General features: G+C 32.5%; 1 protein-coding gene across 7 annotated transcripts in view; it reads left to right on the top strand.

Moving 5' to 3' along the window:
* The window catches only part of LOC149798985 (sodium/hydrogen exchanger 4-like), a 242,969-nt gene that overhangs the window by 78,350 nt on the left and 150,491 nt on the right, over positions 1–14,128 (top strand). For all 7 annotated transcript variants that reach the window (XM_089957910.1, XM_089957911.1, XM_089957912.1 and 4 more), the window contains 2 exons: positions 4,538–4,608; positions 8,719–8,830. In XM_089957910.1, the coding sequence (XP_089814036.1) occupies positions 4,538–4,608; positions 8,719–8,830 (183 nt within the window). The remainder of the gene's footprint in view (positions 1–4,537; positions 4,609–8,718; positions 8,831–14,128) is intronic.

The raw sequence follows: 14,128 nt of genomic DNA, 5'->3' as shown, positions 1-14,128 counted from the left end.
TTTGTTTTATAGAGATTTTTATTAATTGGGGATGGGAATAAACCATGTCATGTTTGTAAGCATCTACATGTAAACTGATTCACACATTAGTCTGACAGTGAAATATATAATTATGTAGGCCTTCTAAATCCACCAGGAGAAAGATTTTTCTGTTCACATGTTCAAACAAAGTTGAAGGCAACATGAAAATTTTGACAATATTTATCAAATGTTTATATCTAAGTTTTTGATTTATTAGATATTTACTGCATTTGTTTTGGAAACTATGAATGAAAGCACTACAGCAGTGCTCTCCAACCCACGGCCCACGGGTCGCATGCAGCTCGCAGGCTGATTTTAAATGGCCCACCAGAGCTCGGGCAGCTATATAGTTGTTGCTTTTCAGTTTTCTGCTGCAGCCCTCGGCTTCAAGAAAAACATTTTTCAGTAGCCCATGGTGTCGAAAAGGTTGGACAGCACTGCTCTACAGGGTACAAATGGAAATGATGTGGTGACTGATCTGTTGAATATCATAGACATAATAATATGATACTTGTCATTAAAAACTCACCCTTGCAGCTTCTCTCTTTGAATAGCCCCTTCTTATTTTCTTTGGCGGTGACACTTGACAAGTTACTTCCTGTGATGGTGACAACATTTCAAGCCTTCATAGTTGATGCTTTGGTGTTGAATATTCTGATAGATTTGCAGTTACCTTGGCTTGGTTGTCAGTTTCCTTCACACAGTGGATCGATGGGACATCATTGAGTTTGACTTTCTTTGGTGCCCTACCCATATGCTAAACCTCAAATCTATACCTAAATGTCAAGCATTCAGGTGTGGATGAAAGGAGCAGAGGGCAGAAAACTCAGTCAGACCATCATAGTTTGTTCTTTTGATTTTTACAAAATTTGTCCACCTACAACGAAGTGCTTGGTCTTTCGGGAAGGAATGCATGGAAAACCTATCAGTATTTGTATTCCCACAATTTGCTGCAACACACCTGACCCCGCTGCCCTTGCTTGAACCTCCACGATCTCCTCTTGGCATGATTATGATGACAAAACTTTTAAAACTAACTGATATGGTACAGAACACTTGCTTTGTTTATGTTTGGATAGAAACGGAAGTAAGGTGTATGTTCAAAATATGACATCAGGCGATCTACACACTCCAGAAATTACCGAGCAATAAAATTGGTCAAATGTGTATTATTTTCAAAAACACACCTGAGCGTATTTCTCAGTTATTATGGCGAATTTTTCCATTGTATTGTTTTTTTATACCACTTCCAGATTTTACTTTCTATTTAAATAATAATGAATTTTATTTACTTTATCTACACTGGTATGGCACTTTAAACTTGGTACATGTATTAGGCTAATATTTTAGATATCACTATAAAAATTGGTACACATTGGACTAGTGGTTTACATACATATTTTGCATATCAGTGTGAACTTGGTACATGTTTTAGACTAATGGTTTAGATATTGCTATAAAACTTGGTACACATTAGACTAGTGGTTTAGATATCACTATGAAACTATATACATGTGTCAGACTTGTCTTGATACCTCTATGAAATTTGGTACATGCATTAGACTAGTGGTTTAGATATTGCAATAAAACTTGATACACATTAGTGAGTTATATTTATCTAGTCACAATTTGTCATTTATCAAAGTTTGTAATATTTACTTTCACTTTTCTGTTCATTAATACATTCATCAACATTTTACTTTCCCACATAAATCTCCAGTATCTTACAAGATATTTCTGTTACACTATATACACTTAATATAATAACAGTCATGCTGTGCTCACAGCTGTTAGGAATTTGAAAGTTTCAGTATTTTTTATATATATTAATCAGTGGTTTAGAATTTTATTATATTCTGTCAAATATGAAAGGGAGGGCTAGAAAAGTTATACTGAGGTTTCCAGCAACTTCTCAGTGATATGTACTTCCAGTTATTTCAACCCATAATGAAACTGTGAAAATTACTAACTCCCGTAAACAGCTTTGTAATGCCATATTTTCATAAGTTTACATTAGTCTGTATGGCATATTTTCATTCATTTACATTAGTCTACATGGCATGTTTTCATATGTTTACATTAGTCTACAATGGCATATTTTCATAAGTTTACATTAGTTTGCATGGGTTTGAGTCTTGGATTCGGTCAATGTTGGTATGTGAGAAAGCTTGCCAGTAGCTTCTCGTGGGTCAGTGGTTCTTTCTGGGGTTTTCCTAGGTTCTTCCTCCACCATTAATACTGGCTGCCATGTATAGCCTATCGTGTGCTGAAAAATGGTGTTAAACCCCACAAACAACAACAACAACAATAGTCTACATGGCATGTTTTCATAAGTTTACATTAGTTTACATGCCATGTTTGCATAAGTTTACATTAGTCTACATGCCATGTTTGCATAAGTTTACATTATGGCATATTTGCGTAAGTTTACATTAGTCTACATGCCATGTTTGCATAAGTTTACATTATTCTACATGCCATGTTTGCATAAGTTTACATTAGTCTACATGCCCTGTTTGCATAAGCTTACATTAGTCAATATGCCATGTTTGCATAAGTTTACATTAGTCTACATGCCATATTTGCATAAGTTAACATTAGTCTACATGTCATGTTTGCATAAGTTTACATTAGTTGCATGCCATGTTTGCATAAGTTTACATTAGTCTACATGCCATATTTGCATAAGTTTACATTAGTCTACATGTCATGTTTGCATAAGTTTACATTAGTCTACATGCCATGTTTGCATAAGTTTACATTAGTCTACATGCCATATTTGCATAAGTTGACATTAGTCTACATGTCATGTTTGCATAAGTTTACATTAGTCTACATGGCATAAATTATGTTTTCTCTTGAGAACGATGAGCTGCTTGGGTTTGATACTGTAATTGGTTTAAAACCAGCATTCAGTGTGCAGTAGGTGTATGTATTGATCAGATGTGATATCTGAGAAACCTTTTTTCTTTTATTTTAAGCATTTACCATACATCTATTTGAAATCCATAGACATGTATTTAAAATCTATGGTTATATTTTATTCCATTTATTTTGTTTATTTAATTAGTCATTTTGAAATAGCACTGTCATAGCTTCATGTCTGAAACTTCATCAAACATAGAAACATGTTGCTTTTTGCCTGTCCCAGCTTTTTGCCTGTCCCAGGTTTTGTCTCTCTTTCTTTTATTCATGATCATTAATACATGTTATGTATCTTTAAGAACAATGGTAATTCCAAATGTCTTTCTTGTGATTTTATTAATTGTTAAATACTCAATTCAGTAGCAATTTACACTGTTAGACTTATTTGATTGGATGTTTTTACTATGGAACAACCTGTTAACACAACTTGGATAGGTGGGCATTTGTTTGTTTGCTTTTTTGCTTGATTGATCTTTACTTTTCTCTTGTTCTTTGCATCATCACAATTATTTTAAACAAAGCCTCACTGATGTTTATTCTTATAGTGACTTTATAAAGTGGAAATTCTGTTTCATAATTAATGATATAAACAAGCAGTATAAATAGAATTGCTTAGGTGTTACAGTGTTTAAATTTAATCTGATTTGTTAGTGGAAGTGCAAAGCCAAGATTAGGAAACAGTTGTGACCAATGTTGAAGGCAGCATCACATGCCCTATGAAGATTTGTTGTCCTCTTCTTGTTTTGTCAGATAAGGCTTTTTTTATAAATTTTTTTTAGATTTTACAGTTGTGATGTTAAATACAAAAAAAGAACAGAATATGCATTCATAAGTAAAGATGACTATAAGCAATATTTTACTTTTGGCAAAAATATCATTACCATCAGACAAATTCAGTTTATACAGAAACTTTTCCCAAAAGCTTGTTAGTGGTCGAAATGAGCATTAGTTATTAAGAAATTGGCATCTTCAATAGGTGTATTATTTTCTCCACCTGTTTGTCAGTCCATTAGTACATAATTGTGAGGGTTTTGTTTTTGTGTTCAGCAAAAATCAAAAACTATTTAACATTATATACATATCATGTTCATGGTCAAGATATATAAACAAACTTTCTATATACATACAATCTTTGACAAATCCCTCTTTCTCCTGACAATACAGATACTCTCTCTCTCTCTCGTGCACAGAATAGCACCAACATTTTTAATTGTATAAAATTTTTAGAATTGTATATAAAGCAGCTCGGATAGGTGGGGATTTGTTTGTTTGCTTTTTTGCTTGATTGATCTTTACTTTTCTCTTGTTCTTTGCATCATCACATGAGTCATTTCAAGTTCTTGATCCTATATTTATTTTAAACAAACAGAAAACTAGTAGACCTTACAAATCATTTTTATGTCTTGTTTATTACTCAAGTTAAACAAGCTGGAAATAGGTACATATTATATATCATTTTATATTTTGTGTATTACAAAAGTTAAACAAACAAGAAACAGGTACACAAAGTTTTAAATATCATTTTATATGTGATGTATTACTCTAGTTAAGAATTTGATATAAGGTTCAAAATGTGTTTACTTTTAACCAGATGGAGTGACAGTTGTGCTATACTTGGTGATGCAAAGTTACAGTACCATGACTGTTATCACAGCAGATCAAGTAAGCGTCTTTCATTTATCATAAAATCCGCAAAGTTAACAACTGTTAAAAAAGTTAACAAGTATTTCATAGGTTTTCAGTTGAACTGTTATTTTTTCTTTTAGTCACAATGTTGATCTTATTGAGTTGCATAGAAAGATATTCTTGGCCTGCCTGCAAAACTTAATTCTGCACCTCCACCTAATTGTTTGATGTTTGGTGGAAATTTGCCCCCCCCCCCATGTAGCGCTTGCTTAGGCAGTTGCTACATCACAGCATTAATGTATTATAAACAGTTGCTGCTGACAGTTTTAAGCAGTTCTCTTTTTGGATGAAGGCGTTTAATGTTCCGACTGCTACTATTGCACTGTATGAATGACCATGGAAAAGTATGTTCCTATATGGTCTTTTTGATGTGGAGTGGAGTGTTTAAGAAGACAGACAGCCTGGACTAAAATCTCAGGGTATCAATAAGAGCATACCTTTGTTCAGTTGATGATAACTTTAGTAAAGGATTTAACTTTTCAGCAATTAAAATCAGTTTCATATATATATATATATATATATATATATATATATATATATATATATATGTATGTATGTATGTATGTATGTATGTATACTGTGGCCCGACAAAAGCGTGCAAGACAGATGCACGCAGTCAAAAGCATGCAACAATAAATGTGTGCAGGACATAAGCATGCAGACATAAGCGCACCTAAGAACGTGTGAACAAATGTTCTTACAGTATAATGCATTAAATAAATAAAACATATAAATTTGCTAAAAAAATGTTGGCTTTTTACTTAGAATGTTTATTACTCTATACACTGTGGGCGCCCTATACACACTTGTCGTGAAATGCTAACAAGTCTATTATTGACTTATTAAAATATTGAGAGAAAAAAAGAGAATATTGTGCAAAATTAGCCTGATTTATGATTTAAGAAGACTGTACAATTTACTTGTGCATGTTGTCTTCTCAGTTAACATTTTTGTATTGTCTTCTCAGTTGACCTTTTTTATTGTCTTCGCAACCTTATCTTTGTGTACATGCACGCTTTGTCTTGTGTGTATTTGTTGGGTTGTTTATCATTGTGCGCAGTTGTCGGCACGCTTTTGTTATGGTACATATATATATATATCAGTGCTCAAATATATATATATATATATATATATATCAGTGCCAGCACCTGGGGTCCCTCTAATTTTAGATCAGGCCTGTCCTGTATCTAAGTGAGGTGCCCATCAGGCATTTGAAAAAAGAAATAATTTGCCTGAGGAAACCTTAATCATGCTGATGAAATATATAAATATACTTTCAAGATGTTGACACATCATCCATAATATGGCACAGTCTAAATCAGATCACCACTGATCTACATGAAATTGAGATCTAATTTTAATCATATTGAAACATGGCATGTCATGCTAAAAATACTATTTTGAACTCCCAAACCTCTTGACACAGTCATGTTTTGAGAAAACACAGTTTTCAGTAATCTTCATAGCATGCATAAACAGTAAATATTCATGATTAGAGCTGATGTAAAACTATCCCTAGGTCAGTATAAATAGTGGCAATTAAAGCCAAAGAGGTCAGTTATAAACCACAATTTCACATATTACTTAATTGGCTGTCAATTGCTTATGAGATGTGTTTGAAGGCTGCAGTGGGTGACCCCATTTTGCTAATTTGCATAGGTAGGATCAGGAAGTGGAACAACCCATTATAGGTATCTTTTTTAGATGACATATTTATGATCTGGAACCATTCAACTGAAAACCTGAGAAAAAAATTTGATCGCCTAAATAATTTTCACACCACGATTAAATTTAATTATACTGCATCTGGTATGCATGTTTCATTTTTAGATGTAAGTGTAATAAAAAATATTGATAACTCTTTGTCTACAAGTATTCATATCAAAGAAACTAATATCCACCAACATGTGGAATATTATTCATGTCATGTAAAAACATTATACCATATAACCAGGCCAAGAAATTCCAATGCATTATTTCAGATGATTGTCAATTACAAAATTCGTTGAATAAATTACAAACATATTTCCAGAATAGAAATTATCCTACACATATAATTGAATCTGCACTGAACAAAGCCCATAATCTTACTCAGCATGAGGCTTTAAACACAGCAAAATGTAAAATAGAGAAAAATATAATTCCTTTCACAATACAGTATAATCCTTCATTACCTAATATAGGTCATATAATTAATTAATATTATAGTCTCCTAAATTTATCAAATAAAACCAGCATAAAATCACTTTAAAAAAAATAAACCAATTCTTGCTTGTGGAAGACCTAAGAATTTGCAAAATTTTCCTATTCGAACTAAACAAACAGAAAATAAAAAAAGACAACTTTTGTCATCTAAATCTAACAGACACCTGTGCTGTCAATGTGCAAACATAAGAGAAAGTACTTCTTTCAGTAGCGCTAATACAAAAGAGGTATTTTCTCTACATGATAATACTAACTGCATATCAACTGATGTGATTTATTTGCTAACCTGTAAAAAATGTAGCATGCAATATGTTGGACAAACACTTCAACAAGTTTCTAAGAGAATGAATAATCATCGCTTTCATATGCAAAAAAATTATAGAGATCCTCAGTTTTCCTCTAATATTTCAACACACTTTAACACCAATAATCACTCTCTACTCGATTTTTCTTTCATGCCAATAGATACTGTGCATGGCGAGACGAATAGATTCATAAAAGAAACTTATTGGATTCATAAGTTATATACTTTGTATCCTGATGGCCTTAATACCAATGCACTATGTAAAATTGTATAATTTCTTTCAAATTATTATTATTAATATTATTATTTTTTTTTGTTGTTAATTGATATATTGTATATCCTTTATAACAATATAATTATGTGTATGACTGTCTCTATTTTGTTCTATTATTTTATTGATTCAGGTTTCATTAGAGACTCATGTATCTTTTAGATCCTGTCATATATATATATATATATATATATATATATATATATATATAATTGTTATGATGATGTATATTATTTATGACATTACATAATGACATAATTGTTATTTTAAAATAAGAGATGTCAACCATTTTGTTCAAAACATTTCATGCCTGAAGAAGCAAAAATGCAAAACTAGTTGCACAGAATTTTTGTCATTTGTGTTGTTTTTTTAAATCCCAATTCTGACTTATTTGTAATACAAATTTCAGGAATAAATGATTGTTGTTATTATATCATACATTTTTGTGTTAAACATTTTTGCATATTTTATTTCCTTGTGAAATTTGCCAGAATTGTATGTTCATTAATACACACCTTGAAGTGAGTAATTTTACCAGTGAAACCAAAATGGAATGAAGAATAAATAAAAATTGAATGCACAATGAATGCAAGCAAAATTAAATGCAGAATGGATATGTATGAAGCATGGAATGCATTTTGGAGAAAATGGAGAGCACAAGAGCAAAATGCAGTTTTTGGCTTTATATAATATTTATGAGTGCAAGTCTGATGTTTGCTGTAGGAAACTTACTGTATTTATAATTGCCACTACAGTCAGATGCATACAGGTAAGTTTTCTATACCATTGTAGTTTTGCCATCTGTACACCTAGCTGGATTTACCTGTACAGGCCATTATTGGCACTTCCTACTGGTAACATTATTGGGCAGATGATGTTTATCTTTCATTGTTGAAAGTTTTAATCTGGATTTATGAGGCAGTAGTAGTTCTAAGGTATTATGATCTGGTAAGTATTATTGAAGAAATATACTTTACTAGAAGAAGAAAAAAATTGTGAACAGAATGCTTTATGTTTGCTAAATATCATTTAATTTGTTTATATAGTCATTTTTGGTATCCTTAATACATGCACAATTCAAGGCAGTTTATATCTTTACAGTTGCTATGTATAATAAGTCTACCAGTGTCTTATAATAGTTATCACACAGCAGTTGTTACTATGCACATAGCAATGTATTGTTCCTTCTGTATGATTACTATTTTCCTTCAGGATTTCCCATGGGTATCCCATTTGGAGCCCCATGGATATCAATTCATCTGGAGTTTACTTAATTTATTTGCTTACATTTCATTTCCTTTTTCAGATTGTTCTTGGTTTTGTGAAGTTTTTTGTGGTTTGCTTCTGTGGAATTTTCATTGGAGTTCTCCTTGGTCTTATCTCATCTTTCATTACGAAATATACAAGCACAGTCAAAGGTGAGAGACAAAATTTTGACTTCATCATATCTATAGTGCTTCAGTCAAAATAAAAGAAATTAAGAAACCATAGCTTTAGTATCTCACCCTTGGTAAGCCCATTAAGCCAGACTAATACATTTTTCCAAATATTGGTATAGACCCGTGATCCGATATCAAGTTTGAAGGTAAATATTTGCTGAAACTGCCATATATTCTCATTTATAAGCTGAATTCATCTGCAAGCAACATAGACCCTGATATACTATAACATAATGCACTGGCAGATCAGAGTCTATGTATTTTGTTCGACTGACTACGCCTTACAAACTGCATCAAACCAGACCTGCTGTTGCATTATTTTTTGGCAGATCTGGGTCTGTGCAGTTTGTAGGACTTGACATACAAATGAGTATATACAGTATACAAAAGTGGTTTGATTTTTTTATCATCAACTATGGGCTTATCATTGTATAAATACTATACTTTGTACATTTATGTCAATAATGTGTATTTACTGAGAAATCTCCAAATATTTCTTATTTTGGCCAAGAAATATTCAGAGATAGTCTCTGATATATTTTTCTTAAAAAATCATCAAAAACCTATCATCATAGATGAATCAATTTGTTATGATATTACTGCCATGAAATGTTTTTCAAATCTGACCATATTCCATTTGGGGAAGGGAGCTCAGAGTTTGTAATCTTAAGGAATATTTTAGGACCTTTTTATTTCATATCTATATATTTGTGGTATTAGAATCATGTGGGATTAATCTCCCCATAGCTGGAGGGCAGGAGATGAAAACCCAAGCTATGGGGATAAAGTTTGTGCCATGGATTGGGCCTTTCCATGTATCTGCCAAAAATCCTAGTCCATGAGGGTTGGACATTGCTCTCTTGCTGACATTTTTTCTCACAATGCACAAAGTTAGCCATATTTTTAAATATTCAGCTTTTTAGAGACATTTGCCAGATTTCAAAAGGAATTAACTGTCTTAAGCATATAGTGAACACCTGTAGTAGTGGTCTTATAGCAGTTCTCAACAGCAACAAGTTTCTCAGAAAGAATAGATTTTGAAATTTTTTTAAATCCTGTGTTATCTTAGCTTTTAGTGGATCTCATAGTAAAATTTGACAAGCCATATTCAAAACTGACTTTTAATTAAGGTTATGTAAAATATGGGTCTAAAATGCTATGAATCAGTCTGGTTTAAATTGCATGTTAGTGGAAAGCATGTACTGAATTCGCATTTATTATGCCTTGAAAATTGTAATTTTTAATGTATTGTTATCAATGAACTAATTCTGTTTGCAATATTAAGATAATTAAAGGTGAAACATAAATATACCATTTTCTGTTCTCCTTCATACAAAGATATATATTAAGAATTTTTGATCATCATTAATATTTATTGCCTGTTCAGCCATATACACTTCTCAATAATTCACAAGCAATGGGTCCATAAACATAACCATGGCATAGGCAAGGGCACAGTATACTAAGAGATGCTCAAATTTGGTTAACAGATGAGGAAAGTATATGGGTGCTTACAGTAGTCATTGATTTTTGATAATTGTAATCTCCATTATTCTGCATAAATATTCATCTAACAGAATTTAGTATTTATAACAATTTTGAATGTCACTTCATTGTCAGAACATGACTGTGTACAACCCTATGATGGCAGTCTACAGTTATTATGTACTTGTGAGAGAGTGATAGGCATACGGTGAAGTTGTTTTCATCTGCAACATGCACATTGGAGGGAATGTTGATCTACCTCTATGTTACTTTTATGTACTGTGGCTGAAATTTCTTTGGATATTGTACTTGTGGAAATTGTACGTTATTCAAGCACACAGATAACCAAACTATCTGCTTCCATAAGCTCAAAAAATCAGCAGAATTAGTCTACAGTCTACTGCCTGTAGCAGTTATTAAACTAGGTCAAATTATTTTTGCCAGACTAGACAATACAACTTTTGAAAGTGCAATGAATGAATTACAGAATATATATATAAAAAAAAGTAAAACAAGTTATTGGCTGTTTTTTTAACAATTTACCTCTGAAGTCTGGGAAGTGAAAAGGACCAAGCAGAGCTAGCAGATTTTTTTTATAGGTACACATCTGAAGTAGGGTCAAGCTATATACTCTATAACCCAGATTACACCCATCAATCATACATCAAGAAAAAAGGCATTAAAAGTTTTTTTTAACAGTACCTAAAATATACAAGGTCTTTTTCAAATAGCCAGGATAACCACTGAGGAAAACCTGGGAAATGCTTTTTCTTTAAGATCAGACCCTTCGCAAAATATGAAACTGTAAAGTAGCACCTATATCATTCATACTAATCTTCTTTCTTGTTTAAAATGTAACATTGATAATTTTACAAGTTTTCAGAAGGCTTCAAAATATTCAGTGTTGTTTGGTGGCATCCATGTGGTCTAAAATCACAAACTATTTTGTCTTTTGAAGATTTTGTTTCATCATCTGAGTTTGATGAAAGATGGAAGGATTCTTTGAGCTTCATACATCAAAAAAAAATTTCTGTGTCCTGATTTTAACATGACCAAGGTAGTTTCCTTAACAGACAGACTAAAGGATAATCCCTTATTTAAGACAGTCATATGAGAATTATTAAATGGAAAAAAAATGGAAAAATACATGAAAAATCAGAAACATACATATTTATGTCTCTGTAGGTAGGATTGTTGTTAAAATTTACTAAATGACCAAGCAATCTCATTGTTTTGAGAATTCCTGCCTGGATGTTGTTCTTTCTATTGTTTTCCCTGCAGTCTTTGCTTTGGTTTCTGGATGTATTTCATTTGTGTCCAGTTTGCTTAGCTTCCTTTCCCACTTGAGTATTTCCATCAAGAACTTTACCATATTTTGCTTGCGTAAACTTGGACAGTCTTTCATAGATTTGTTTTAAGGAAGCTTCTGTATCATGTAGATCAGATGGGCAATTGTCACTGAGAGTCTTTCGAGCCTTCTGAAAGGCCATTTCACACTTCTCTGCTTTGTTGAGTGTATGGGTAAAAGTTATGCTGGTTAGTTTTGTCGAGGTTTCAGAAAGGACAATGTTCCACTAGGATACAAATTCAGGGCAATTTGTAAATCTCACGTGCAGTTTGGTTTCTAGATTCTCATAATTTTGCCTCTTTGGCTGAACTGTTGAAGATATTCAGCTACTTTTTTTATATTGGCAAACATTAATAGCATTTTCTTAGTTTCTTTGTAGAAAGAGATTAAGAGGGGTTATCTGGAGTAGCAGATTCTTGATTTGCTGGCATTATAAAACTATGTCATCCAGTTTTCTTGTTTTGTTAATGTTAGCATCTGTTCTGATCACTGTGCAAAGGTTGCCTTCACTCTTGATTAAGTTAAAAAAATAGAAGATAGTTAATACCGGAAGGAATGTGGAACTCTAATTACCCCGATCTCTGGCCAGTTTAATTTTCCTTGTAACTTATTAGAAAGAATAGTTCTTATTCAACCACCTTTTCGGATTATATGACCTTAGCTTCCCAACGGCTTCTGGTGGGCTCTAGTATCACAACTTTATATTTGCAGCCAGTGCACTGTTTTTTGGATGGCAGTAATGTTTAATGCATCTAGGATTTAATGACATTATTGTTTAATGCATGTAGGATTTAATGACATTATTGTTTAATGCATCTAGGATTTAATGACATTATTGTTTAATGCAGCCAGGATTTGATTTAAGTAGCAGTTGAAAATAAGAACCAAAAGAAGTTTTTATAGAAAAATGGGTTTTAAAAAAACTTGCTAGAAAATGGTTTAAAAAGATTTTTTTTTTTAAATTTACAAGAACTTTTAATCCTGTATTGTGCAAATAAACATAGTTAATTTTGAATTACAAAATGTAATACCATTGTGGTATTATATAAGCTTCTTGTTGCTGCTGCATCCACTCATGTATCATATTGCTGATATTGCACAATTCCTAGTGGCATTATAAGACTGCCATAATATTGTTGGCAGTATTCCTGAAGGGGGTGTCTGTGTCATGAGGGTTGCACAAGCCAGTCCGATAAAATTATCTCAGCTGGCACCAAGTTCCAAGTAATTTTTGGACTCCTTATGTCCTCAAAAGAAAATACTTGATCCAATAATTTGATTTCCATATAATCCAAAATATCAGACACCACTGAATGAAGTAGGAGTGGGTCTAAAATAGTTACCATGTTCCCATTGTCTCAGCCTTGGGGTCCAAGGGAAAAAGCATATATTGAATTATGTTGGTTGTTCTCATGGTTTTTTTTAAGTCTTCATTTTAAATCTCTAAGTATAATGTTTGTGTGTTGCTTTTGAAGATGAAGATGTTAATATGTTGCTGCGCATGACACATCAGTGAGTCCTTTTTTATATGAAGCAGTTGTGATGCAAATATATCATGGAATATGATGTAAGCATGATAATGCAAGGATGGTAATTGGAGGAATGGGGTTCCACAAAATAAGAGTGGGTAGAATTCTAGCAAAAGACACTGCAGCCTAAACTTCTGAGTTTTCAAGATTGGAAATATAATAGGAGTTTTCAACGGTTTATGATTTTAACACAGAATTAGACTATCCCAAGATGCAGCTATTGCCATGATGCTGTCATCTTTCATGTATTTTAATTGGCTGAGGTAAATTAATCTGTTAATTGGCTTGTTATCAAGGTAAAGGACCATACGTTTTCAAAAGCTGTCAGAATAAATCTTGATTACTAATTTACTTAGTACATGTTAAACAAATTGGTGCCTATAGTTTTACCTTTTCAGTGAAAAGAAAATGGGGTCCATTCCAGCTTCTGCACTATAAATGGCATCGCAAGTCATCAGAGCATGCTAAAATAAGAGAGCTTTGTAATGCACATAATTTCATAAACACAGAAAGAGATTTAATAATTTGTTAGTTTTAATTTTTCATTGGTTTTAAAATAACCATGAGCTGCACACAATACTTCTTGTATTGCATGAGATATATTTATTATGTTACATCTACTTTCCATACTTGCTTTACAAGTTGGACATCATAACAAACCGCATAGACCTAGATCTGTTGTTGTATAATGTGCGGGCAGAAATGCATCTATGCAGTTTGTTAGGACTATATTTAGCAGAACAGACAATGGACATTATGTCATGATAGATCAGGATGTATGTTGTTTGAAGTTCAACCCAACATAAAAGTGAGTACACAGTCAAACCAATCAATCGTGGCCACCCTTGTTAAAAAGCAAAATGCCTTTGCACATGGTGACCTCTGTACATAGGTTCACCTATTTATAATTGGTTT

Source organism: Sinohyriopsis cumingii, chromosome 5 (assembly GCF_028554795.1).
Source record: "Sinohyriopsis cumingii isolate HCF-2022 chromosome 5, ASM2855479v2, whole genome shotgun sequence".
In the NCBI taxonomy this organism is placed as follows: domain Eukaryota; kingdom Metazoa; phylum Mollusca; class Bivalvia; order Unionida; family Unionidae; genus Sinohyriopsis; species Sinohyriopsis cumingii.
Note: the sequence above shows the minus strand (reverse complement) of the source record. Positions and strands in the feature narration are given on the sequence as shown.